The sequence below is a fragment of the Puntigrus tetrazona genome, chromosome 15 (assembly GCF_018831695.1).
Source record: "Puntigrus tetrazona isolate hp1 chromosome 15, ASM1883169v1, whole genome shotgun sequence".
Lineage (NCBI taxonomy): Eukaryota > Metazoa > Chordata > Actinopteri > Cypriniformes > Cyprinidae > Puntigrus > Puntigrus tetrazona.
In genome coordinates this window covers 18670090-18696385 of record NC_056713.1, presented here as the reverse complement: position 1 = coordinate 18696385, position 26296 = coordinate 18670090, and the positions used below count along the sequence as shown (strand labels likewise).

At 36.5% G+C, this 26296-nt stretch overlaps 1 protein-coding gene across 3 annotated transcripts in view; it reads left to right on the top strand.

The window, feature by feature from the left end:
• pds5b (PDS5 cohesin associated factor B) overlaps nt 1-25794 on the top strand; it is a 28314-nt gene extending 2520 nt beyond the window's left edge. For 2 of the 3 annotated variants that reach the window (XM_043259040.1, XM_043259041.1), the window contains exons 2-34: nt 76-202; nt 1360-1563; nt 1946-2032; nt 2123-2220; nt 3371-3497; nt 4041-4121; nt 4808-4948; nt 6442-6557; nt 6674-6768; nt 7197-7342; nt 8703-8854; nt 11467-11580; nt 12049-12130; nt 12244-12292; nt 12401-12540; nt 12633-12748; nt 12828-12933; nt 13460-13620; nt 13879-14002; nt 14151-14309; nt 15296-15364; nt 15599-15735; nt 16261-16384; nt 16838-17042; nt 18620-18734; nt 19028-19160; nt 19897-20016; nt 20482-20544; nt 20629-20771; nt 23110-23574; nt 24104-24199; nt 24312-24423; nt 24974-25794. In XM_043259040.1, the coding sequence (XP_043114975.1) occupies nt 95-202; nt 1360-1563; nt 1946-2032; nt 2123-2220; nt 3371-3497; nt 4041-4121; nt 4808-4948; nt 6442-6557; nt 6674-6768; nt 7197-7342; nt 8703-8854; nt 11467-11580; nt 12049-12130; nt 12244-12292; nt 12401-12540; nt 12633-12748; nt 12828-12933; nt 13460-13620; nt 13879-14002; nt 14151-14309; nt 15296-15364; nt 15599-15735; nt 16261-16384; nt 16838-17042; nt 18620-18734; nt 19028-19160; nt 19897-20016; nt 20482-20544; nt 20629-20771; nt 23110-23574; nt 24104-24199; nt 24312-24423; nt 24974-25009 (4224 nt within the window). In that variant the 5' untranslated portion in view covers nt 76-94 and the 3' untranslated portion in view covers nt 25010-25794. The remainder of the gene's footprint in view (nt 1-75; nt 203-1359; nt 1564-1945; nt 2033-2122; nt 2221-3370; nt 3498-4040; nt 4122-4807; nt 4949-6441; nt 6558-6673; nt 6769-7196; nt 7343-8702; nt 8855-11466; nt 11581-12048; nt 12131-12243; nt 12293-12400; nt 12541-12632; nt 12749-12827; nt 12934-13459; nt 13621-13878; nt 14003-14150; nt 14310-15295; nt 15365-15598; nt 15736-16260; nt 16385-16837; nt 17043-18619; nt 18735-19027; nt 19161-19896; nt 20017-20481; nt 20545-20628; nt 20772-23109; nt 23575-24103; nt 24200-24311; nt 24424-24973) is intronic. The other variant, XM_043259042.1, reaches the window with a different exon arrangement.
• The last annotated feature ends 502 nt before the right edge of the window (nt 25795-26296 follow it).

The following is a 26296-nucleotide window of genomic DNA, read 5'->3' as shown; positions in this document are numbered from 1 at the left end:
AAAAAGTAATTGATGAAAACTCCCTGTCCACGTGTTGTGCGCTGACACATTCATGTTTTTTTGACACGTTTGCAGCGAGCACTGATTGGAGAGCATGGCTCACTCCAAGAATCGAGCCACAGACGGCAAAATCACCTACCCGCCGGGGGTGAAGGAGATCTCCGATAAGATCTCCAAGGAGGAGATGGTTCGGAGACTGAAGGTGAGGAGCGTTCTGTCATTCACACAAGTGGAAGCAGTTTATTATTAGTGCAGAATGTGTTCATTACAGTGAATAATGACTACTGAGGCTTGTCTGACTGCAAGTCTTCTAAAACCAGTGTTAAAATATTTTTATGTATGAATATTACTGCTGTCAAACTATTCGCTTCCAAAAAAGTTAAAAGTAAAGAAAAATGTGTGTACTATATATATAATAATGTATATACAAACACATGCATGTATATATTTTATAAAAAATATTTTTATTAAATGTTGTGTAATATTAGAAATATAAGAAAAAATTATATAATCTTAAATGCGCACACATATATGTGTGTGTGTGTGTGTGTGTGTGTGTTTTAATACTTTAAAAATATATACTTTGTGTGTTATTGTGTATACTTTTAATGTACCTAATAAATAAACACAAACACATATACAAACACAATTTTTTTATAATATATATCTGGCACATTCTTTATTTTGTAATGTTTATTAAATGTTTTTACATTTTTTGTAATTTTATGGTTGTTGTCATTTATTAAAAAATCTGCTTTTATTTCAGCTTTAGTAATTTTAGTACTGAATTTTTGTTAGGTTTTAGTCATTATGTTCTTGTCATTTCAAAAAAAAAAAAATTACTTTTATCTTTTAGTTATAGTTATTTCAGAAATGAACAAAATTGGCACATTTCTGTATTCTAACATTTATATAATTTTTTCTAAGAAATAATTTAGCTAACAAAAATACAATAGTTTTATTTAACAATGTCAAGTCTGTCAATAACCAGAATTATTAATTATTTAAGTTTTATAGTTTTTGAATTTTCATATTTGTGTTGATTTTTTTTTCCTTTTTTCCTCCTTGGTTAAGCAGGAATATTTTGTGCAAAGCATTTCTTGTTTAGATTTGCTCATCTCTAAACCTCAGTTGAGGTTTTATCACACAGAATGAAATAACAATTTTTCTGCTCGTATTTCAAGCTGTTTTTACAGCTTGTAGATAGCGTTTCCTCCCTCAGTGGCTTTGTCACTTATGTCTATTTTTAAGTAAGACTGCCAAGTGGAAGTGTGTTTCCCATTAGAAAGAGTGTCTTACATCACACTGTTAGTTGAATGTGTGGTTGACGCACGGCTCTATGTTTCTCTTCAAAATCAGATGGTGGTGAAAACCTTCATGGACATGGACCAGGACTCAGAGGAGGAGAAGGAACTCTATCTGAACTTGGCTTTGCATCTCGCCTCTGATTTTTTTCTCAAACACCCAGACAAAGATGTCAGATTACTTGTGGCCTGCTGTCTTGCAGATATATTTCGCATCTACGCCCCTGAGGCACCGTACACATCACCTGATAAACTTAAGGTTGGAAAACTCAACATCTATTGTTTTGAATGCAATGTTACTACTTGTGTAAGAACCATGAAAGTTTGCAAGCTATAATTACACTTTAAATTCATGATTACTACCATGTTAGGATCACACGGCAAGCCCAATGCTTTTAAAGCGTTCATGGCCCAGCTAAGTGCATTGTTTTGGGAAAAAACATTGAATCGAATTAGTATGCATCAAAATTTCAGCACCTCCATTTTAAAGTTTGAGTGTCTGTTTTTCTTCACCTTGAACAAAAGACGGCAACGGGTCGAGTTCCTCAGGAGAAAATACTAAAATAACACTGCTGTCTCTCATGCATTGCCTTTACAGGTGCTTAAAATATTAAAACTCTCTTCTCCTCTTTTCCACTCAGGATATTTTCATGTTCATAACTCGACAGCTGAAAGGGTTGGAAGACACCAAGAGCGCGCAGTTTAATCGATATTTTTATCTACTGGAGGTATGGTGCCCAACTAATGCAGAAAAACAAAGTATTAAAATGGTTTTTGAACATGCATCTGACCTTCTCTTTCCCTGTCTGGCTCTCAAGAACATCGCCTGGGTGAAGTCCTACAACATCTGTTTTGAGTTGGAGGACAGCAATGAGATCTTTACTCAGCTCTACAGAACGCTGTTCCAAGTGATCAAGTGAGTCTGCTGTTCTTGTTTATCTATTCAAGAGTTCAATGTAGATTTGCATAGAGCCAAAAAATTACATTTTATATTTTATGCATTAATGTTGTTTATTACACGTGTATATATTTGATCACTTTTCCAAGTAGTCAAGTATTTTGTATTTACAAACTTATAACTTTCATTGTAAATACTGTAAATATTTTAGTTATTTTTATTACTACATTACAGTTTTATATATGTAATAATATAAATAAAATATAAGAATGTTTTGAAAGATTACTGTTACTATTGATGTTAACAGAAATGTAAACATTGTTATATATTTTTTTCTTTGTGGTGTTACACACAACATATTGTTTACCCAACAAAAACGTTTTTGATCTAGTTAAAAATAATGCATACGTTTTATTTATTGAATTTTTCCAGTATAAACAATGAAAATATTAAATAATGGTTTGATTAGAGAGCTATATAAAATGAGAAAATTCATAGTCCTATTATAGTCGGTGTTTGCCAACATGTAAACAAAGGTTTAATACATTTTTAGAAGGGGTGAAATTTAGTGGTGATTCAGGTGATGCTTAATTGCTTTGTTTTATTGGCAATATTTAATAATTTTATGTCATTAAAAATATCATCGTATGAAATGTGCCACCTATATATTTTTTTTGTAGTCTTGTAATAGTGCTGCCATTTGGTTAGAGAGCTCAATGGAGATTCTTGCTATAGCGACTGTCATAATTCAGTAAAGCACCTCTGTGGTGTACTGTTTTCTGTTTGAGATGTAAATGTGAAGCTGCAGACTATTTGTTATGTCCTAATGAGCTGTCAGCCTCCTGCTCGCTGATATTATTTCGCTGCATTCGGTCATATGACAATGATGCGTGCGAATCCCAGGTGGAAACCCTTCACTGCATGTGTGCTATAAAGGCTGCATATGGGGGTGATTCATCTCAGCCAGTGATGTTCGCTCAGTCGGAAATGTCCTCTGTGAGCGGGACAGTGCAGCGCTCGGCTCTCATGTGTAAATGGAAAAATGTAGAAGTGTTTCTGTTTTCTCTGCCCCATTGCTCTTGTTTCCCATCTTCCACTCCTCCACTGCTCGACGCAGATGATTTTAGGTCAGTTCTCGTGTTTACCTTGTTTTTTTTTTTCTTTGTAGCAATGGACACAATCAAAAAGTGCACATGCATATGGTGGATCTCATGAGCTCAATTGTTTGTGAAGGCGACTCTGTCTCACAGGAACTCCTGGATACTGTTCTGGTTAACCTGGTCCCAGCACACAAGGTACAGAGAACTGAAAAAAACAAATGCAACTTTCATCAAAAAAAAAGTCCTAGTCACGTTTTACCCAAGGAAAAAAATACTTAAAATATACAACATATTTTAAATATTGTAATATAATTCAACCTTTAAATAGAGACAGCACTGCAAATCATATACATGTGTATATATAATGCATAAGCCTGGCTTATAGTAGCATACGTTAAATAGTGTTTACATAATTTGCATTGCAGAACTATTAAGTCATTACTTATGAACAGTCGTATAATTGTACGTTTACGTTCAGAATATTCAGAATAAATATTCACGTTACACACATAGTATGTAAACAAAAATTTGTGCATATGTGTTTTTTTTTTTTATATATATATACATTATATTGCATAGATTTATATTTATTTACATAACAATGAAAATGGCAAGATATAAAACAAACTCTTAACACAGGTTTAATTTTCTCTTTGTTAATTTTGTGTACTTGACAGGTTTCATGAGATTTGCACACAACAAGAAAATTAGTTTTCATTGCTTCATCTTGTCTTTCAGAACCTCAACAAGCAAGCGTATGATCTGGCCAAAGCCTTGCTGAAGAGAACCGCTCAGGCCATAGAGCCGTACATCACCAACGTGAGTAAACGTGATTTCTACTAGATAACTCTACACAGAAAGCACACCTACCTCTACCGTTGCCTGTGACAAAATCATGCTGAATTACAAGGCTATAAGAAAGGTCTTCTCATTTATTTAAATTGTGAATAATCCCTAATGAACCTCCATGATTTGTCTCCAGCCCTTTCTCTGTTGAAAGCTCGTTGAGGCTTGCAACATTAACCGGAGATCAAGAGCACCTCTCCATGCTCAAACGGCATGTTGAGTTTAAACACATTCATCAGCAACGCCCTCAGGAGCATGCAGCGCTGTTATGCTATGAACTCTAGCGCTTTTAATGAGCACTGCAGGGAATAGAGAGAGTGCGAATAAGCGTGGAGGAGAATCCTTCTCAATAACTATAATAGATCAGCAAAGCCTGATTTCTATTTCGATTCCTTTTTCTATTCTGTATAAGCGCTCTCTTGGAGACAGCTTCTCCCGCCCATAGATGAAGCCACTTGCTTTTTTATTTCAATGTAAAACCAGCTTCCTCTCGCTAATCTCTAATCGATGCCATGCTAAAGTGCTGATGCCAGGCGGTTTTGCAGTGAGTTTGAAAGGGTGCCATTATCCAGTGACATGCAGTAGCTGCTGGTGGGTACAGTGTGTGATGTACAGTTTGTGTGTGTGTGTGTGTGTGTGTGTGTGTGTGTGTCTCTCAGTTCTTTAACCAGGTGCTGATGCTGGGGAAGACTTCAGTCAGTGATCTGTCAGAACATGTCTTTGACCTAATCCTGGAGCTCTACAACATCGACAGCCATCTACTGCTGTCCGTCCTGCCACAGCTAGAGTTCAAGCTCAAGGTAAGATGGCTTGTTTACAATTCATGAAGGGGTGTCTCTGTGCTTTTGATTGTGAGTTTTTAAATGTAGCGTGTAATGCGTGATTCTATATAAGTATTTTTGGTAAATAGTAAGACTTTTTTTTTGTTTTAATTAAAATGTTTATATTCGTTATAGCAGACATTCTGCCTTTTATTCAATAATGGTGTTAGCCACTGAAAAAAAAAATTTGCGTCAACTCAACAAGATGTCCCCAGCTCAACTTTTTCATTTTAAGAAAGATAAACATGTATAGTTATGAAATTAGAAATACTAAATGTTGCAGATGAATAATTCACTATTTTGCAGAAGAGGGTCAAAATTTCTAAATTGTTTTTATCTAGGATTCAGAATCAAATTACAGGGTGTTTAAAAATGAGTTCAGAAAGATGGCAGCATCAGTGTGTTATTTTTATGCTGACTGGTAGGTCTATTAGTGAAATCAGTTTTGCAATCTCTGTTGCATAATTTTTTTTTTTTTTTTTTTTTACCTAAACACGTTTAACTTTTTATTTACTAATAACGAACACGTTTTTAAAAAAGCGTAGTTATTAGCTGCTTATTTAGTGACAATTCAATTGGATAATTAGATAAACATGAAGGTTAAATACTAAATATTTCTGTCCCCTTCTAATGTCATTCCGGTAAGAGGTTTAGTTTTGGATGGATATTTGGCTACTTCTAGGAAAGCGTGCTACCCGTGTAATGAAACCCTTATTGAGCCTCTAGGACATCTGTGATAGCTCATGATTAGCATCTCACAACACCACGGAAGCTGTGCCTTGTTTATGACTTTTTGCAGCCCGTGGGGGTAAAAAAAAAAAGCCTCTTCAAAACTTGAGTATAGTAAATGTGGTCAGAACCTCATGATACTTATGGTGTTTTAATAGCCAAATAAATTCCACCCTTCAGTGGCTTACCTGACATTGTGCTTTTCTGACAATGAAAAACTTGGTCAGTTGTTATCTGAAAGTTAATATATGTGGATTTTACTGCTTTAAAAAGTTGGGCGTTTCTAAAAAATGGTTTCTAATATACCATTCCCGAGCTAAAAGATGCTGACACGCTGCATGAAATTGATTACACTTCAGCCGAGTCAACGATCCTTTCTTTCGTTTTCTTTCACATGAGATTTAATCCAGCATGGCTTGAAAGCACAGTTAGCATTTTTCAAAAACCAGCAAAGGAGATTACTTTCTTTTGTGTTGGCTCTGTTATTAAACTTGTATACATTTTGGCAAAAGCAGGTTGATTTTGCGATTAGTGTACGAATGAATGTTATCGTTCTGTTAGGAGCTGCCTGTTCCATGTACCGTGTTTAACATCTTGCCTTTATCTTTTGTTTTTATGCAAAGCACAATGACGATGAGGCTAAATCAGCTAAATGAGTTCATTGAATGCTTGTGCTGTAATTAATGGCCACAGGCCTCGTTTTCTGCAGTTATATCACCGGGAGATCCTTGTGTGTTTTGTAGAGCAATGATAACGACGAACGCCTGCAAGTTGTGAAACTCCTGGCCAAGATGTTTGGTGCAAAGGATTCAGAGCTCGCTTCACAGAACAAACCTCTCTGGCAGTGCTACCTTGGGAGGTACAGCTCGTGCACAACACGTCCAATTACCCGTTTCTCTGTGTAAACAAACTGAACAAAACGGCAAGACCAAGCTGCAAGAATTTTGACCATCTGGGTTTGCTGTGGTTTCTTAGGTTTAATGACATCCATGTCCCTGTTCGACTGGAATGTGTCAAGTTTGCCAGCCATTGCTTGATGAACCATCCAGACCTGGCGAAAGATCTCACAGGTACAAACTGTTCCCCTTCTAACTTTGACTACTCCTAATCCACAACTGAGCATGAAAGTGAAATGAAACTGAAGTTTACCCTCTTTGCTTTCGTAATACATGGTTTGGCGTTATTGTGCTCAATTCATTGTGTCGTTTTAAAGAGGTTATTCTAAATGTAAAAAAAATAAAAATAAATGACAGTAGGTCTTGTTAAGGGTACTATAACTCGTGTGGGTGAGAGGGAAAAAAAAGTGTTATTTTTATTGTCTATGATTGTTTTTCATATTATGTAACTGAGAAATGAATTTTTTTTTTTATTTAATTTTTATTTTTTTTGTCTTTGTAAAAATAACATTTACTTAATTGCTGTATAATTGTATATTAAATTCCCGAGACAACGCAAATTATGCATATGCACATTAAATCTTTTTTTTTTTGTTCTACAGAGTATTTGAAAGTAAGGTCACATGACCCAGAGGAGGCAATTCGACACGACGTCATTGTGTCCATCGTGACAGCTTCCAAAAAGGACCTTTCTCTCGTCAACGATCACCTGCTGAACTTTGTGAGAGAGAGGACTCTGGATAAGAGGGTATGTGCCAGGCTGTCCTTATGCTTGTTTGTTTGCTGTCTCTTAAACATTCTTTATTAGTGCTGCAGTCATTTTATTTCGTGCGTAATATCCGAGGGCCTTTTCTCCCATTAGTACCCCAAATGAACCAGAGACTTTGACATCACCGCATTCAGGGCAGAGCTGAGCTGGAATACATTAGCTTCTTGTTTCTTTCCAGACACACTCCATTTCTTCTCACTATAATTTAATCAGCAGTCTCCTTTAGCCACCCGAGCTAGAGGGGATGGAATAATATAAATTGGACTATAACTCACATATAACCATTCCTCAGTCTTTTCAAAACGCTTTCAGGGATGAATTTAATTGAAGGCCCCTCTGTGTTCCTGGACAAATGACACCGCTGCAGTCAAGGCGTATCTCCATCTTGTCCTATTACACCTCGTTTGCTTCTGCTTGCTGTGCATAAGATGTGGTTTTATGCAGGAACTGTCATATCAGGCTTTTTCGGCTAAATGGATGTTTTGGCATTTTTATGTCTTGGTAAAACCTCAGAAGCAGCCGTTCCTCTGACATAGCGTTGAGGGGAAATGTGACTACAGGCTAGAAATATGATTTTCTTTCCTTTTTTTATTTTTATAAGTGTCTTCCTTTTTCTGTAACATTTTTCCTAATTTTAGCAAGTGGTCCAACTAGGCAACATTGTAATTGGCCCGTTAGGGATGATTTTATGAATTTAAGTTTGGGTTCAGGAAGGGATTGTTTTTGTTTTCTTCCACACAGTGTGTGTGTGTGTGTGTGTGTGTGTGTGTGTGTGTGTGTATATATGATTAAACAATTTTTCAACATTTGATACAATAAGAAATGTTGTTTAAGCAGCAAATCAGCATATTAGCATGATTTCTAAAGGATTATGCGACTGAAGACTGGAATAATGGTTTCTAAGAATACAGCTTTGTATCACATGAATAAATTAAAATGTAAACATTTAAGTGTAATAATACTTGACAATATTACAGTTTTTACTTCAGTGAGCTCAGCCTTGGCAGGCATAAGACTGGCATAGATAAAAAAAGCATATGGTAGTGTGTGTTTTATTCAATACTCAAGTGTTTTATTGTATTGTTTTATTTTATTGTATTGTTGTGGCTTGATTGGTTGTATCACTTTAAGTGTATCATGGGTTGAGTAGTTCATTGTCTTGTGCTGTAATCAAATAATCAAATATATATATATATATATATACACACACACACGCATGCATGCATCAATGAAAATTATTTTTTTAAATGTATACATGCTGTTGAACAAGTTGTTTTTATTACTGCTGGTTCTACTCGTATGATTTTTACATCAGAATCACTGTTGTGTTATCTTGCAGTGGCGGGTCCGAAAGGAGGCTATGATGGGTCTGGCTCAGATCTATAAGAAGTACTCCTTACAGGCAGAGGCAGGCAAAGAGGCAGCAAAGCAGATCTCCTGGATCAAAGACAAACTGCTTCACATTTACTACCAGAACAGCATTGACGACCGGTGAGTGAAGCTGATAAGCCGTCAGCCTTTTAGTGACATCCTTGGCTATTTGAAATTCAAGCTTTCTATATGGTTTATAAACTGCATCAGTAGCGAATGATGCTTCCAGTCAGTACATAGACATAAAATGGAAGATACATAATTTCTTTGTAGAAATGTGTTTTTTTTTTTTTATGATAGATTGTACATGGTTACATACCTGTAATTAATTAAAAATGGAGCCTTAAATCCTAGTTTGCCTTATTAAGTAATTGACAGATTTTGAATACAACTCAAAATGTGCCTATTACCTGACATATCACTGAACGGGCGTCTGTCTCTGTGGATCCAAGCTCTGTGAACCACAAGAGTTTTTAGCATCAAATATTAAATGTGCTTCAGAATATGAAATTACATTTGGGTGGCTGCCTAAAAAAAAGATTCTCTAAAAGTTTCTGTACAACCAAAATGTTGACAATTTTCTTTAGTTTTTTTTAGTTTAAAAGCGCTGCCTTCTCATTGTTGACTTAACATGCTATTGAACACAAAAACGCTGGTGTCTGACAGGCTTTGAGTGAGGCGTGAAGCCTGTAAGAGTTTGTTATAAAACTGAATCTGCTGTACGAAGGAGGTCTGTTGTGTAATTGGATTTTATAAGGTCGTTCACAAGCTGCTGGAATTTAATGACCACTGCTGGGCGGAGGATTGGAGATGCTGCTGTTTACAGAGAAAAGTTCTGCTGTGGTACTGATGCCATGACATGTGTCAAAAGTCTGCCAGTTGTCCCCTTGACGTTAAAAATCCAGTCATTTCTTTAAGGCTTTTAGATGCATTGACAGCCAGTGGGCATGTTTCTGAGAATATAGAAGAATTTCCTCTGAGAGACTGCGCTTTGGCTGAAAACAAGAGAACTGTGAAAATCCTCAGCTGAACCTGTATTGAGTGATTCTGCAGAGCTCCCCGAACAAAGAACTGTCGTAAAGAGAGAGCAGTGATGTCACCAGACAGCCGCTTGCTAATGCAGATTCGGGAACGCGTTACTTGGAGCCCGTTTATATAATGCATTAATAACATTGCATTGCACATTGAATGTATTGTAATGCACAGGGTTCGTATGGCCATGAAGAACCTGGAAAAGTGATGGAATTTTAAAATGGTAATTTCCAGGCCTGGAAAAGTTTTGGGAAAAATAAATTAACCCCTGAAATTCTGGATGTAATTGGCCGAAAACCGAAAATGCTCTGTAATGATTTAGCGTTAGTTTATCCAATAATGTTAAGTGAATTTGTAAGAATTCTTTAATGATACAAAAAAAAACAACAACAATAGCTTAGTTTATTAATATTGTTCAATGTTAATTGCAGCATTTACTAATGCATTGACATTTGCACTTGTTAGCAGTTAATGCTCTCTGAATGAACATACTAACAGTGAACAACTGTATTATCAATAACTAACATTAAACCAGATTAATAAATACTGTAATAAATGTATTGTTTGTTCATGTTAGTTAACACATGATCAGAACCTTTTTATAAAGCGTTACCTTTAATATTAAAAATATTACATTATTTTTATTTGTTTTCATGCAACAGAATTAGATATAACGTTTTTTTATTATCAGAGCATGGCGTCATGAGAGAGCAGCGTCAGATGTACTACAGAATGTTACAGCTAGTAGCTCTATTGCAAACAGGAAGAAGTATACTACATAGAAATTTCCTGTCTGCTCGTTGTTTGATTGGACTATTTTTGAGCGTTGTTATTTGAGCGGACTTTAAACATGAGCTGTAGGCAACTATACGAGCAGAAGCGGTGGAGTGGAATACTGAACGGAGCGGCAAACCACGCCATGACGAGGGTGGGCTGCGCCATAAAATGCCATTTTCAGCTGATTATTTTCAGTGCATCCCTAATACTCAGACATTGATACAATAGCCTATAGCATGTAGGTTTGGTGAGTGTTGTGGTGTTTTGTTTTTTTTGAGCACTGGGCCTGTCCATAAGTAGATCCATTAGACGCAGTGATTGTGCAGTATCATAATGCACAAAGAACACCTTTTGTAATGTTTTATTATATTCAGGCTTCAAATAAACTGTTACCACTGATTCACCCCACACTGGACCCAAGACTGGAGCCACAAGATGAGAAATGCCAAGATGGTTGCAATTTGTGGCTTGCAACTTCTTTCATTTGAATTTTAAATGCACATGCTGAGTTCATTTGCGGCCTTTTTTGTTTTAAACATGATTCTCTATCCTGTCTTGTAATCATTTCTGACCTTGTTGGTGTTTTTGTGCTTTGCAACGAATGGTACTTTTGATTTTCAAACCTTCCTGGTGTGTTGCGTACAGCTTTTTCACGTGCCCATTTTGAACTCCTCACTGATGAGTTGATTTACAATGTTATTGGATCATTACAGCATGTAATGACAACTGTGCAAATGCAATTTCGTGTTATGATTGGGTCATCAATTTGAGATTTGAGCTCACTTGAATGGCATCTAAAAATCATTTATGTTTGTATAATAGCATATTAAAGAAAACAATGTGCAGTGTTAATGGAATTAAATTTTATATATATGTATGATAAATAAAAGATCAGATTAGATTTTTTTTTTTTTCCCCACTAGGTTGCTTGTGGAGAGGATCTTCGCCCAATATCTTGTTCCTCACAATCTAGAGACTACAGAGCGAATGAAGTGTCTGTATTACTTATATGCCACATTGGATGGAAATGCTGTCAAGTAGGTGCAGTAATTCTTGTTTTATTCTAAAACAGAGATGCCCAAACCAAGGCTTTTAGTTGGTGCCTGATGACCTTTGTTCAAATATATCAAATATCAAATATCAAAAAAATAGGAAAAAACATGCCATTGAAGCATATGCACATTTCTAATTATTATTTTTGTTTTATTTTTTGTTACTGTTAGTTACTGTTTTTCAATAATTGCATTATTATAATTTTTTTTAATGTATTAAAATATTCTATAGTATTAACATGCATTTTAATATAGTTGAGTATAATGCAAAAATATTTTGGCCCACTCAATCAAATTAGATTTTTGATCCTTTATATTCAAAAGTTTGGGCACCTCTGATTTAAAACACACTTGTGCAGAAGTTGACTAGCTCATTATTAGACCCATAAAGATGTATCTGCAGACGTGGAATGTTGATTGTGGTGGGTGTTGTTGTCCATTTCTCTCCTATAGAGCTCTGAATGAAATGTGGAAGTGTCAGAACATGCTGAGACACCACGTCAAAGATCTCCTGGATCTTATTAAACAGCCAAAGGTTAGTTTTCCTTTCTCACAGTTGTTTGGTTTTGGTTATTGCTTTTCTAAATCTTCCTGGTTTGCGTCTTGTTTAAACATTATTGAATTTTTTATTTTTTTTTATTCCGCCAGTCTGACTCTTACAACAAGACTGTGTTCTCGAAGGTCATGGTTATCACAAGTAAGTCGTGTTGTCTCCTCTGCAGTGCTGTTAAAATTATTCTGCTGTCAAGTTCAAGCTGCCTTTTTATGTAGTAACAAGAAACATCTCTCCATCTTTGTGTTGAAGGAAACCTGCCAGACCCAGGCAAGACGCAGGACTTTGTGAAGAAGCTTGCTCAGGTTCTTGAGGAGGATGAAAAGATCAGAAAGCAACTGGAGACTCTTGTGAGCCCTTCCTGCTCGTGTAAGCAGGCCGAAATCTGCGTGGTAGGTACCGCATCGCTTCACCTCGTAGGAGAATTGTTTTTACATGCTCAGTTGAAGTTGTCTCAGTTTGTGGCTGTGTTTGCACCCCACAGAAAGAAATTACCAAAAAACTGGGCAGCCCCAAACAACCCAGCAATCCTTTTCTAGAGATGGTGAAGTTTTTATTGGAGAGGATAGCACCTGTCCATATCGACACCGAATCCATCAGGTACATTAAGACCGTTAAATACCGGGAATAAATGTACTATCATTTTTACACAGTCTCACTCCTTCATCTCTTTTTGCAGTGCACTTATCAAACAGGTAAACAAATCTATAGAAGGAACTGCTGATGATGAAGATGAAGGAGTCCCGACTGAGCAAGCGATCAGAGCTGGCCTGGAGCTGCTGAAGGTAAATAAATACCTTACTTGCATTCATGTTAAGTTTAATCAGAATTTTTCAGTTGATTTGTTGCTATAATATTGCTATTTTATTTGTTTTTTATTTATTGTTTTTAATTTTCATATTATATTTATATTTATTTAAAATATTTTTAATTTAGATTACTTCAACCAAACAGTTATTTTTGATTTGTTAAAAATCTGAATATAAACACGTTAACAAAAACATCTGGTATTATTTATAATAATAATAATAATATTTATAATAAATCACTTTATTGATAGTTTATAGACAGTTTGCAGTGATTGATGGAAATGAGTCAAACCTTTCAGTGCAGTAGCATTTTTACTACTGAAATCAAAAACGCCAATAAACGTTTTTAGAGAAACATTTTTTTTTTCTTTTAGCTTGGCACAGTAAAATAAGAGCAGACACTATCACCCAGCCTGAATACACACATTAAATACAAAGTAACATTTTTCTTAGAAGTTTGAGGTATGAGTTTTCTTTAGCTGTAAAATGTCTTTATGCTCAGGTCCTGTCCTTCACCCACCCCGTGTCATTCCACTCTGCTGAGACCTTCGAGTCTTTACTGGGCTGTCTGAAAATGGACGATGAGAAGGTTGCAGAGGCTGCGCTGCAGATCTTCAAAAACACCGGCAACAAACTGGAGGAGAGCTTCCCACAGATCAAATCGTACGTTTGAGCCCATCTGATGGCTCACACTGATCAGAATAGCACATCTGGGTTTTATTCAAGACGAGTGACGCTGCTTGATTTGTTCCATCAATTCAAAAGTTTTAAAGCGCTTATTGCAAACTGTTTCTCATTTCTTGAGTTCTGAGATGTTCTGTCACTTTTAATGGAAAACTAATTTGTATTTTGCTGTACAGTCATCCGTAAAGTTGGATGGTGCCATTCACTCAGCCTATTTGACTTCCTTTTGCCCCCTAGAGTCCTTTCACCAGTATTGCAGCAGAAAGCAAAGAAGGGTCCTCCTCGCCAGGCCAAATATGCCATCCATTGCATCCATGCCATGTTCTCCAACAGAGAGACACACTTTGCACAGATATTTGAGGTAAGATTGTTAAAGTCCAACAACATCTGGATTTCTTTCATTCTTTTTTTGCTGTGCCTTTGAAATGAACTTTCCTTGGCACAGAGATCTTACCATACTCATTTAAAAACACCTGGCATTCTAACCAATTGCTTTCTATTTGCTGCAGCCTCTGCATAAGAGTCTAGACACAGAAAACATGGAACAGCTCATCACCCCTTTAACAACGCTGGGACACCTGGCCATGCTGGCCCCAGAACAGTTTGCAGCTCCTCTCAAATCTTTAGTGGCCAATTTCATCGTTAAAGACCTGCTAATGAACGACCGGGTAAGTTATGGCATTGCTTATTACAGTTTTGCAATATAGCCTGAATGTTGATGAGAAGACACAGCAATCAATGTGATGCACTGCGTAAAAATGCACAATTTTATGTCTCTCCTTCTGGTGGAGTAGTGCATTATGCGAGCACTCAAAATGAACTCAGATTTGATCTGTAAAGGCCTCAGGTGTGCGTGATGTTCTTAACGTGCATTGTGAACCCTATATGCTCCATTTAGCTTTTTGAACAATTGTCTATTTTAGCTGTTTAAGATGTGATTTAAATGTTACTTCATATAATGTATGTAAATTTAAAAACTAAATGTAATTTGAAATCATAGAAATTACTTTTTCAAGTGTTTATTATTTACTACCGTTTTATTTTTGTAAAAGTTAAAGAAGTAAACTTTTAAGCAAATTCTTCAGTAAATAGATTTCTTTGATGTATTAAAAAAGAAAGTTACGAACCATAAAATAGAAAGGAAAAAAGGGAAAGCATTAGACATTTAAATCATTAATCATAATTATTTACATAACAATAAATCAGCCAGAATTTCAGGCTTGTGAAAGCCCCGCTGATAATGGATATCATAACTGCTTGAAAGAACGGCATTAAATATGCATGTTTATTTGCCTGAACCATTAACTAATTTGAACTTACTGAATTAATTTGATTTCATGGAGATGTGCTTGCTTAAGGCTTAAATCAACCCAGTGTAATTATAAGGCTAAAAGGGTGAGAAAGTTTAATATCCTGTTGACTGATCTCATTTGATTGACCTGGGCGTAGTTTTATTTCATTTTCCTGTGATTCATGTGCTCTAATATACATAGACGTGTGACACATCATTTGTCTCCTCGCTTCTATAACAAGAAGTGTGTTTATTTTTAGTCGTAATCTTGTTAGCAAACTTTTAGACCAAGCAATAAAGGATTCTCCTCACTCTCGGGTTTTGAGGCATCTGATACTGATCTAGATTTTGTTTGCTGCAAAGATTCCTGGCAAGAAAACCACTAAGCTATGGGTCCCGGATGATGAAGTCTCTCCTGAAACATTGGCTAAGGTAAGAAGCAGCTAAGATTTGACTCACCATTTATTATTCATTTTTTATTGAAGAAAGTGCCAGAGTGATTCACATCTCGGCTAGTATTGCATTGCTTCCCTACAGATATGGATAGACAGGTTCTTTTCTTGTCTTTTTCTCCTTTTCATAGTAAAAAAAAAAAGGTTGCACTCACAGGAGACGATATTGATGAGTAAAGTGAGTTCAATGCTTCTCTATCTCTGTATGTCTCAGATTCAGGGGCTGAAACTGATGGTTAGGTGGCTGCTCGGTGTGAAGAACAACCAGAGTAAATCTGGCAACTCCACTCTGAGAATGCTGACGGCTATCCTGAGCAGTGACGGTGATCTGACGGAGCAGGGCAAGATGGGGTGAGAGACATTTGCTTAGTTTCAAACCTTTAACTACCAGCTGTCCTGAGCGGTGACCTCAAAAACTGCTGACAAAATAAAAGCCCATTTTGCGGTTTTTAGCCATTAAGAGTATTTGGAAAGTGTTTGCCTCTGACAAATAAACATGACATTCAAAAGCCGGTAAACTCTCTTATGCTCACCAAGGCTGTGTTTATTTGGTCAAAAATACAATAAAAATTTTTATATTTTGAAATCTTTGTACAAATTAAATGAATTTTGTATTTGAATATATTTTGGGATTAAATACACTTGTGGCGGCAAAGCTTGATTTTTAGTCCTTCAGAAAGAGTTCTGATATGTTGATTTTGATTTTTTTTTTAATCAATTTTTTGCTGAAATCAATTATGCTGCTGCATTTCTTTACTGTCTATGCTGAATAAAAGTAAAAAAAAAAAAATCTTTAAACAGTGGTGTATTTTAGAATTACTGTTTATTTATATACACATTTATAATATTTCATGTGCTGATTTTGTATGTTTGTAGTAAGCCGGACATGTCTCGTCTTCGGCTGGCAGCTGGCTGTTCCATTCTTCGTCTCGCTCAGGAGCCTTGCTACCATGAGATCATCACCCTGGAGCAGTACCAGCTCTGCGCCCTCGTCATCAACGTAAATCCAACCACCAGCTCCTTATCCGACTCAATATTGCCCTGATGGACTTATCTTTCATCCTAATGTCAAAAAGAAGATTCCTTAACATAATTTTAATGGGTTACTCTGCTTTGACTAACAGACTGGTTGTCTACTGATTAACTGTGGTTCTGGTCACGCTTTGAAATTAGATTTTATCAGTCAGATAAACTGGACATAAAACTAGAAGTCTGCTTCAGCACCCCAGATTGAATCCATTTGAAAATAATGTCTCTCCTACATCTACAGGAAACCAAACGTTTGTAGGTTTAAAGCCTAATAAAAAGATGATCCAGGAGTGGTAAACACTGAACAAGAAAACGGTGGCACTTACTCAAGGGTTACTATCCTTGGAGTGTTTTGTAAGCCGCTGAATAAAAGCATCAGCTGAATGACTCATCAGGAACTAATGAATCCTCTTTTTTTTCCCAGGACGAGTGCTACCAGGTGCGACAGGCCTTCGCCCAGAAGCTACACAAAGGTCTGTGCAGATTGCGTCTGCCGCTGGAGTACCTGGCTGTGTTCACATTGTGTGCCAAAGACCCGGTGAAGGAGCGCAGGGCGCACGCCCGCCAGTGCCTGGTCAAAAACATCAACCTCCGAAGGGAATACCTGAAACAGCATGCAGCAGTCAGCGGTAAGAAGAGCCAGTCAGAATTTTGCACTGAAGCCAAGGGCTAGGAATCGGGAACCAATTTAGATTTGGTTCATATCTATTTCATATAACAAGATATTACAAGTGATTGATTTATAATAAGGCTATACAAGTGTATTCATTCAAGAGCAACCATGCATCCTGTTTGAATTAGCAACTCTTGTTATTTAAAGGTCCCACGTCGTACACCTTTTTGGATGTTGGTGTTGATGTCCTTAAGAATATATATTTGTGGTATAAATAACAAAAAACATCTCAATATGTTTTACAACTCCTTTCTCAGGAGCTCTCGTCAAAAACAGGTCAATTTTGGCCTAATTACTATTCATTAGCCTCACTTCTGATTGGCCTGTTTTTTTTTCTGAATGACGCACAAGCAGGCCAATCAAATGTAATGACGTCACAATTATGTCACAGCACTATCTGGCTGGAAAACAAAGGGAAGACTGAGGCAGCTCTTTCAAAACATGGATTCGGCTACATAAGGAACTTAAAATATATTCTTGTGATGCTGGGTGCCAAAATCAACGTAACAGCCTCAATTTAGAAATTTGTTCGTATACTAGATGTCACTGCCTGACAAAAAAAAAACAATGAAAGCTGTGGTAAACCACTATAAAACGAGCGGACTGAACAGAAACAATGTCAGAAATGCTCGAGTTTGCACACTTCTTACCAGGAAAGGATCAATAAAGTATAGTTTGTCATTACTATACACGTGGGATCTGATTCACCTCATAGTAACAATCCTTTCAGATCGTCCATCCTTGTGAGTGTACAAGTGTGTACAATTTGGTTTCGTTTGTTAAATTCTCTGGGCGGGCAAAGCAGAGAAAGTGTTACCGACATAATTTGTGGCTTGTGTGCCATTTGTCACAATAATTTCAGTCAGCTTATATAAACTGTCAAATGTTGTTGTTTGTGAAATGAATCACTGGGAAAAAAAACTCATGTCTGTCTAATACAAGTGTAAATATTTAGGCATCTTGCAATACATTTAGATTTGATGAAAGGAGTCACAATTCCATTCTAAATAGATTCACAATGGATCTTAACACCAGTCAATCATTTATTTTAAATGGTGACCTTTTTTGGGTTGATTCAAAAGAGAACCACAATGAATTGATTAATTTGTTTCATTATTACCAGGAGGACTCTTTCAAATACAAAAAGTCATTCATGAATAAGGATCAGGGTCCTTGTGGTGCATTTTGTGCTAGTGATCTTTATTAGTTAAAATTCATGCATATTCCAGAACAATGAAATCTTCAACTGTTCATCGGGGTCATTATGCAAAAGAGCATGTAGTTATGTCTGTCCTGTCAGGTGGATTCGCCGGTCCATTGTTGTTGCTTTTTTTTTAAACGAATTCATTTCACATCAGCTTAGTCGTGATTTGTTAGTTTCAGACCTTTGGAGGATGTGAACCTTTTCCAATTCAATTCATATTCATGAGCCGCAGTACAAACCGAGGCTATTGTAAAACATTGCGGGTCCTGGAATATGGCCAGATTTTATAACGCTCCCATTATCATAAAAAGCATTTGTGTGTACTGCAGAAAAGCTGATATCGCTCCTGCCGGAGTATGTGGTGCCATATGCAATTCACCTTTTGGTCCACGACCCGGACTACGTGAAAGTCCAGGACATCGAGCAGCTCAAAGACATCAAAGAGTGAGTCTTCGGCTTCTCTAACATCTTTAATTGGAGAATGTTTATCTCTTCGTTAAGTTGTCGTTTCAAGCTTTGCAAATGTCAGATGAGTAATTTGGATGAGATATTTGTTACAAATATGTTGCCCTTCAAATTTTCATAAACAGTGGAGAAAATCTGCAGCTTGTTAGATGTTTGGCAGGCTGCCGAAAACACTGATAAATGGTGTTCCAGAGCTGCCATCTGCCTTTAATCTTGAAAATGATGTTTCTTTCTCCGTTCTTCTCCCTCTCATATCTTTCCTTTTCCTTCAGGGCTTTGTGGTTTGTTTTGGAGATCCTAATGGCCAAAAATGAAAACAACAGCCATGCGTTTATCAGAAAAATGGTGGAAAACATAAAACAGACAAAAGATGGACAGTGTCCGGATGATCAGAAGATTAATGAGGTCCAGAGTGATGCTTTGTTTTTCTCATGTGATTTATTTGAATGTTGCTTTAATAAACAACATATCTAGGGATTTTAAATTATAAATGATTGTCAGAACTGGAAATGCATTAATAACAAAACATGGAAAGGTCTAAAGTCAGTCAGTATGAACACAACTGATTTATGATTTATTATAGACATTTTTACCCTAGATAATCTTCAAAATTTTTTCAAAAGTTTGTAAAATACACACAGATGTAATAAACTTAGAAACCTATAAATCCTTTTTATAGAAGAATATTAATAGTCGTAATCATAATATAACAAAAACTACTGTTCAGTTGTTTGGGGTCAGTATTAGCATTGATAAATGTTCTTGTTCACAAAATCATTGTTACAATGTTCAATGTTCTTACTAAAGGATCACGTGACAGTAATAACTGCTAAAAAAAAAATCTGCTTTGCTGTCACAAATAAATTTAAATTTTATTTCACGATCACAATTTTTACTTTTTATTAACCATATAAATGCAACATAATTCTACAAATATAAATATTTATATTAAAAGCTAAACATGCAAATTGGAAGTCACTGAAATTCACTGAATGCATTGACCCTGTTTTTTCATTACATCGTCCTGTTGTTATCTTCTGCTAGTATTGGGAAAAATTGACAATATTTAGTATATATTGCTCTGTGAAAATGTAAAACGTAAATAATTTTATACCGTTCTCAATTTTCTCTCTCTTTGCAGAAACTGTACACAGTGTGTGACGTAGCCATGAACATCGTCATCTCAAAGAGCACCACGTACAGTCTAGAGTCGCCTAAAGATCCCGTTCTGCCTGCACGCTACTTCACACAACCAGACAAGGTGCTTATGTGGGACTTCCATTTATAGAAATATCAGGGATTTTATTTTGCTTTTAAAAGGGAAAGGAGAGTGAATGGGGAGAGGGGCAGTAGAGGATTATGACTGGATTTGAACCTGTATCTCCTATGAACAGGAGCTCTTTATTTATGTATCATGAGCAGCACACATTTAAGAAGTCTGACTTGTAAAGTTAGAAATTTATGGAATATTAAAAAGTCATTGAAATGTATCTGGTGTATAACATTTTCTAGTTAAGCTTTTTCTTAAGTGCTTTCTCTATAAAAAATAAAATGTTCAAGTCTTGATCTAGTCATAGAAAGTGATTGGTCAGCAGTTGTAGAAGTCCTGCTGTGGGTACAAACTTTAAACTCAGTTGGCAGTTCAAATCTGAAGTTCAAACTAAATGTTTGTTCAAATTGTTTTTTCTCCCAATCGCTCACTAAATCTGTCCTTGCTGCTTTTCAGAATTTCAGTAACACGAAAAACTACCTGCCTCCTGAGATGAAGTCATTCTTTACCCCAGGAAAGGTACGCATTTGTCCTCTGTTCTGTCTTTTTAACCTTCTTGGGTCCGACAGGACTGTGGGATTGACTGCCTGATTCTCTCTGCAGCCTAAGGCAGCAAACGTGCTGGGTGCTGTGAACAAGCCCCTGTCCGCCACAGGAAAACTGCAGACCAAACTCTCACGCATGGAGACCATCAGCAATGCCAGCAGTAACTCCAACCCCAGCTCTCCTGGCCGCAGTAAAGGACGGTTAGTGTCACAGACTCGATTTGATTTACATTACTGTTTAATTGTAATGTTTCTTTTTAAACGAGGATTCAGTTGGTCATAAGTGACATTGAACATGTTTATAATATTTAATTTGCTTCAGATGAGTGCTGCTATTTTTATTTATTTTTTCTATGAATCAAAGAATTCATTTTTTTTTTAATTATTATTTTTTTTTTATACAAACAATAATACTACTACTAATAATAAAGTGTCACTCTTTTCAACATGATATTTCTTGAGCTCCAAATCTGCATATTATAATGATTTCTGAAGGATCAGGTGACACTTAAGACTGGATTGATGATGCTGAAAATTCCACTTAATAGAATTAAGTCCAAGAAATAAATTACATTTATAAATGTTATAAAATAGGGGGGAAAAAATATTTTAAATTGTATTAATATATTTTAATATATTTTTCTTAACATCATTGATTTGGTGCGCATAATATACTGTTTAAAAACATTTTAAATGATAAAGATAACCATATAACGCGTTTGTTGGATCAGCATGTTACCCTTGGTTGGAGTTTTATACCTGACAGACAGCAACCGGTTCCCTCATAGCTTCTTTCGTTTCATTCGCTGTCTTTTTATTAGAAGAATGATGCATAAAGACAAAAATAGTAAAAGATTATGCTATTTTTCAAGAGTTATTAGCTATACAGAGTTCTTTGTAATTTTTGTGAGGTTTATGAATGCCTGGCAATTTGGGTAAACCGGTAAATAATAACCAACTTAAGGTGAGTCACTGCAGGTAAATGGGGTAAAAAGAAAAACTCATTTTACTTACTTTTACTTGCTTAGTTAATTGATTACATTGATAATTTCAAAATAATAATAATAAATTGTATTGGAAGTTTTCTGAAATCCTAGGTTTAAATATGCAAATTGTCCATTATTTAAAGAAATATGTGCAAATTTACATACATGAAATTTACATAGTTTCAAAAAATTTTATTAAATTTTTTTTACATTAGCTTCAAACGTTTTTACAGAGGGAATTTGGGGTGTGTAATTTTGTCACTCCATAATTCAGAAAATGGAAAACATAATTTTTTGGGGATAAAAGGCTGTATGTATTAAAGCAAATTCTGCATGAACAAATCCCTCTGAAAAACCCTTCAGGATGCAGACTGGAATACAAATATAAAGTTTGGTGTGTTTAAGTGTAATTGAAGTAGAGATTTATGGCTCAGTGCAGGAGAGAAAACTGCCTTTTAAAAATAGGTATTGTAAATTGAAATCTTTTGACACAAATAGATGAAGTGTTATAAAAGAAACGCATAACATTTTCTCTTAGGATGTTTTCTTTCCGCTAGTCTATAAAAACACTTTATGAAAAACCAAAAAGCCCAAAATCTAAAACTTGACAGGCGCACATTTTTGCCTGCAGCGTCTACCCTTAAATGAACAATTCGTTCAGTATTCTGATCCCACAATGGTGACCATATCATGGCTTTCACGCTCTGTGTGCCACTTATGTAAAATATGTAGTTTAGCACATCCCTAAAAACTACATATTTGTAGCATAATCTGTTCAGTAGCAAAAATTTGTTCCAGATGTCCCATAAAACCAGTGGTAGTGCGCATAAACACACAACTGTTATAAATAACATGAGACACCCTCTCCTAAAACTGTAATATTGTTATAAACTCTGAGCTGTCTGCAAGCCTCGTCTGAATTCATTTTGGATATTATTAAAAGTCATTTTCATACTGCAAAGTCTGGTTGTGGTATTAACATCCTACTGTGTGCTAAACGAGCTGTTTTTGAGGTCACGGTTCTTAATAATCATAGCGCCTTTCAACATCCCTGCATGAAGGGCAGGCATGCGATGGTAGTCGCAGAGACGCTCTGTTTCTGAATAGCCATCATTGAGATTCTTTTGAATGGATCTGCGTCATGAAAGCATAATAATTGTTTCCTTTTACCTGTGCCACATCGAAAGAGCACTCGGGGATGTACTGCTTGATGGCATTGAGATGATTCATGCTGTCCCTTGAGATTTATAATAGCCAAACCCGTAGGTGTCTTGTGACCAAGAAAATGAGCCTTGAAGTTTGTCGCTTTAATTAGTAGTAGTTTTGAGAACATTTCTACCAACTTCCTTAAATTCAAAGTTATAATTTTTGCACTATGTGCTATGTACATGAATGGTATGTGTGTGTGTGTGTGTGTATATATATTGACTGTGAGCAATAATATGCTAAAAAATATCCCTTACACTGACCCCTAGCAACCACCCAACATATCTTTGGCACCATGCCAGTAAGTCCTGCAAGGGCTTAAACCTAGATTTCTTCTCTCAACCCAGGCTTGACTCTGCTGATGTGGACCACAGCGAGAATGAAGACATTTCAATGAAGAGCCCATCCGAGACAGAAAAGCCCAGCAGGGGGCGAAAGCGGGGTACTGCAGCCAATCAGGACGACAAGGTTCAGGAGTCCAAGCCCAAGAGGGGCCGGAAGAAAGCTGCCAACACGAGCACTGACGATGCCGAGGACCAGTGGGGCGAAGACAGCAGCCTGGCAGAGGCCTCCATGGAGACCGAAGACGAACAGAACAGCCCGCCCAAGAAAGGCCGGCGAGGAAGGCCCCCAAAATCGGCAGCCTCGAAGGACGAGGCGCCCAGCAAGGGCAGGAGGGGTCGCAGGAAGACTGCTCCACCTGCAGATGAAGAAAATGAGGATGAGCAAGAGGAAGAGGAGGACGATGAAGATGACGCAGGCAGTGAGAATATGGAAGCGAAGCCAAAAGGCAGAAGAGGACGTAAACCAAGGTTAGTGGCCGCCAATGACCTTTCAATTCTTTCCCACTGCCAGCTTTTTTGATGATTTTTCACAGAAATTTTTGACGGCCTTCAAAACATTTTCTGCTACGAATATATGAACATATTATTATATATCAAAATAAAGATCAGAGCCTCTGCTTTTAAACAAATGTATGAATAATTTAAATTGGATTTAAATCAGACACTCACACACACACACCCACACACACACACTCAAGATTAAAAAAAGTATATGCATCTCATGAACACATACATTCATACTCGACAGGTTATCAATCTATCTAGCCTATTTTGTCCTGATCAGATTCAAAATGCTCATATATAAACTTTAATATGATCTAGAACAGGGGGGACTGCTGTAAAAACTTATCTCGTCAATTAAGAGACAATGCTTCCCCGCTAAAGATATCTCATCAGTGATGTGGAATGAGTTAATATAGATGATCTGGTACTGAATATCCTTAATAACCACACACCCTTTATTCTTAACATGTGTATTTGAAATGGTTATTGGCAGAGGGGAGGCAGATACCGCCAGCGATTCAGTGGAGTCCACACCTCAGAAGAGGAGAGGACGACCTCCAAAGTCACAGACAGCAGCTAGGAAAGCCAGGTGCTCGTGTCGCTAAAAGCTTTCTGACACTTTCCCTTGATGCTGACTGTAGTCTGTACATGTGTCTGGGTCTGTTTCGTGGCTTTTATTTGACTCATGCAATCTGTTTCAGCGGTGGGAGATCAAGAGCTGCTGCCAACCAGGAAGAGGAGTCTGAAGAGGAGATGGACACAGCCCAGCAGAGTGAGGAGGAAGAGGATGAGTCAATGGACTCTTCACCTAAAGTGAGTTTCCTTTCCCCAGGGAAAAAAACTAAAACATAACTAGGGAAAACTGAATCAGTGCAATCAAAATAAAAAAACTAAGTGTTTAAATTGAGCAAACTTCTGTGAAATTCATCTAAGTCTATATGAAGATTTAAAAAAAGATTGTTATTTTCAAATAATCCTGGATAAATTGAGTCATACAAATTCATTGGGAAGAAATATTCATTTCTAATTGTAGTGATTTTATGCAAATATTAGTTCCACTTAGTAAGCTGCTCTGGAAATTTAAGTTTTTTAAAAATATATAGATTCTTTGTCTAGTAATCTTGGATGGTCATGAAAATTAATTGGGCAGAAAATGAAACATTTGAGTATAATAGTTGACAATAATTCCATCTAGAAAATGAAGGATTACAAAAATAAAATTGTTTTTAGAACAATGAGTGGCGTAAAATTTCATGCAGAAGTGCTTTTTGTTTTAATCTTTATCTTTCCCAGAAAAATGAGTATAAAATCATTTAGTAAGAAATCGTGACAGTTCTGAGAATGTGTTAATGTGTTTATGTAGGTGCGACGGAAGGTGGGGAGAAGAGACCGAAGATGAGTGCTTTCAAAGACAAAATGCAAGATTGATTGGAGATTGCTATACTTAAGGAAAAAGTCCGGTGAACAGAGTGAACTTGTGGAAAGTTTGGACTTTTTGGAGCCATGCATCTGCTTCAGCTGTATTTTGCCGTCTTTTACTGCCGTATGCTTCTGCCTCACCTATCCACCATGACTCGTGGTTCGTTTTCCATTGTTATGTGTGCCGACCATGTGATCTTAATCTTATGAGAAAGAAAGTGTAAATAGTTTTTGGGCTCTTACTTCCCCAACCCCCACCCCCACCCAAGGTTAGGGAGATGACTTGTATAGCTTTTACCTCCAGCTTTAAATATATTGCACCAGCTGATCTGTCCAAGTAAAGGAAAAAAAATCGGAACAACTTTTAGCAGTACTGTATGTGTCCCGTGTGTCTTCTGTATATCATTCTGTACTGTGCTACACGAAATAACCATTTTGTAGTTCCCTTTTTTTATTTGTCCGTCATTTTATCCTTTCCTTTTTTTTAACCCTTCTCATTTGTGTAATTCTTGTGTGCATATGGTTGTGCATGTGCAAATGTGCCTCTGCAGATAAAAGAAACACTGGTCTGATGATAAATTCACGTATTTGTTACATTTTACAGCCCAGTATTGATTTTATCAGTGTTTGAAACGGGGAGGATGTGGTACAGAGCATTGGTTTTTAATATTGGCTGCGTTGGGAAACAATTGAAGATTCTCCCCCCACCATCCAAATCCGTTTTTTTCAGTCTGCTGAACCAATAAAATATTCTGTATAAATAAATTGCATATTTGTTATTGGCAATGTGTTCATTTAGCCAGGGTGTTTCAAATGTTTTAATGGGAAAAGACCTCAATGTTATGATTAAACTGTCTAAAATATAAAGGCAGCTGTACATTTCCATGTATATGCATTCATCTGACATGCATTAATGTTTATGTTTAATAGAACATTATTATATGTAATTCATTTTTTCTACCCATCATTACAATACTTTTAGATATAAGCTAAGACAAAACTAACGTCAAAATGAGAATAGTAAAAGTGTTTTAAAGTGCATTATTTTTTTGGCTTTGTCTTGAAATAACGAGAAACGACTTTGCATCAATTAAGCCCTTCCTAGTTCAAGTGTATCTCATACAGTTGTGTGAACTGTGCTATGTTTAATAACGACTGTGTCTGTGGTCAGTCCTCAAAATGTTAATTTCAGGACTTCCTAATCCCCATCCAGTTTAACATTTTATCTCAAGGTCTGCAGGATAAAAAATGTAATAATTCTAGTTTT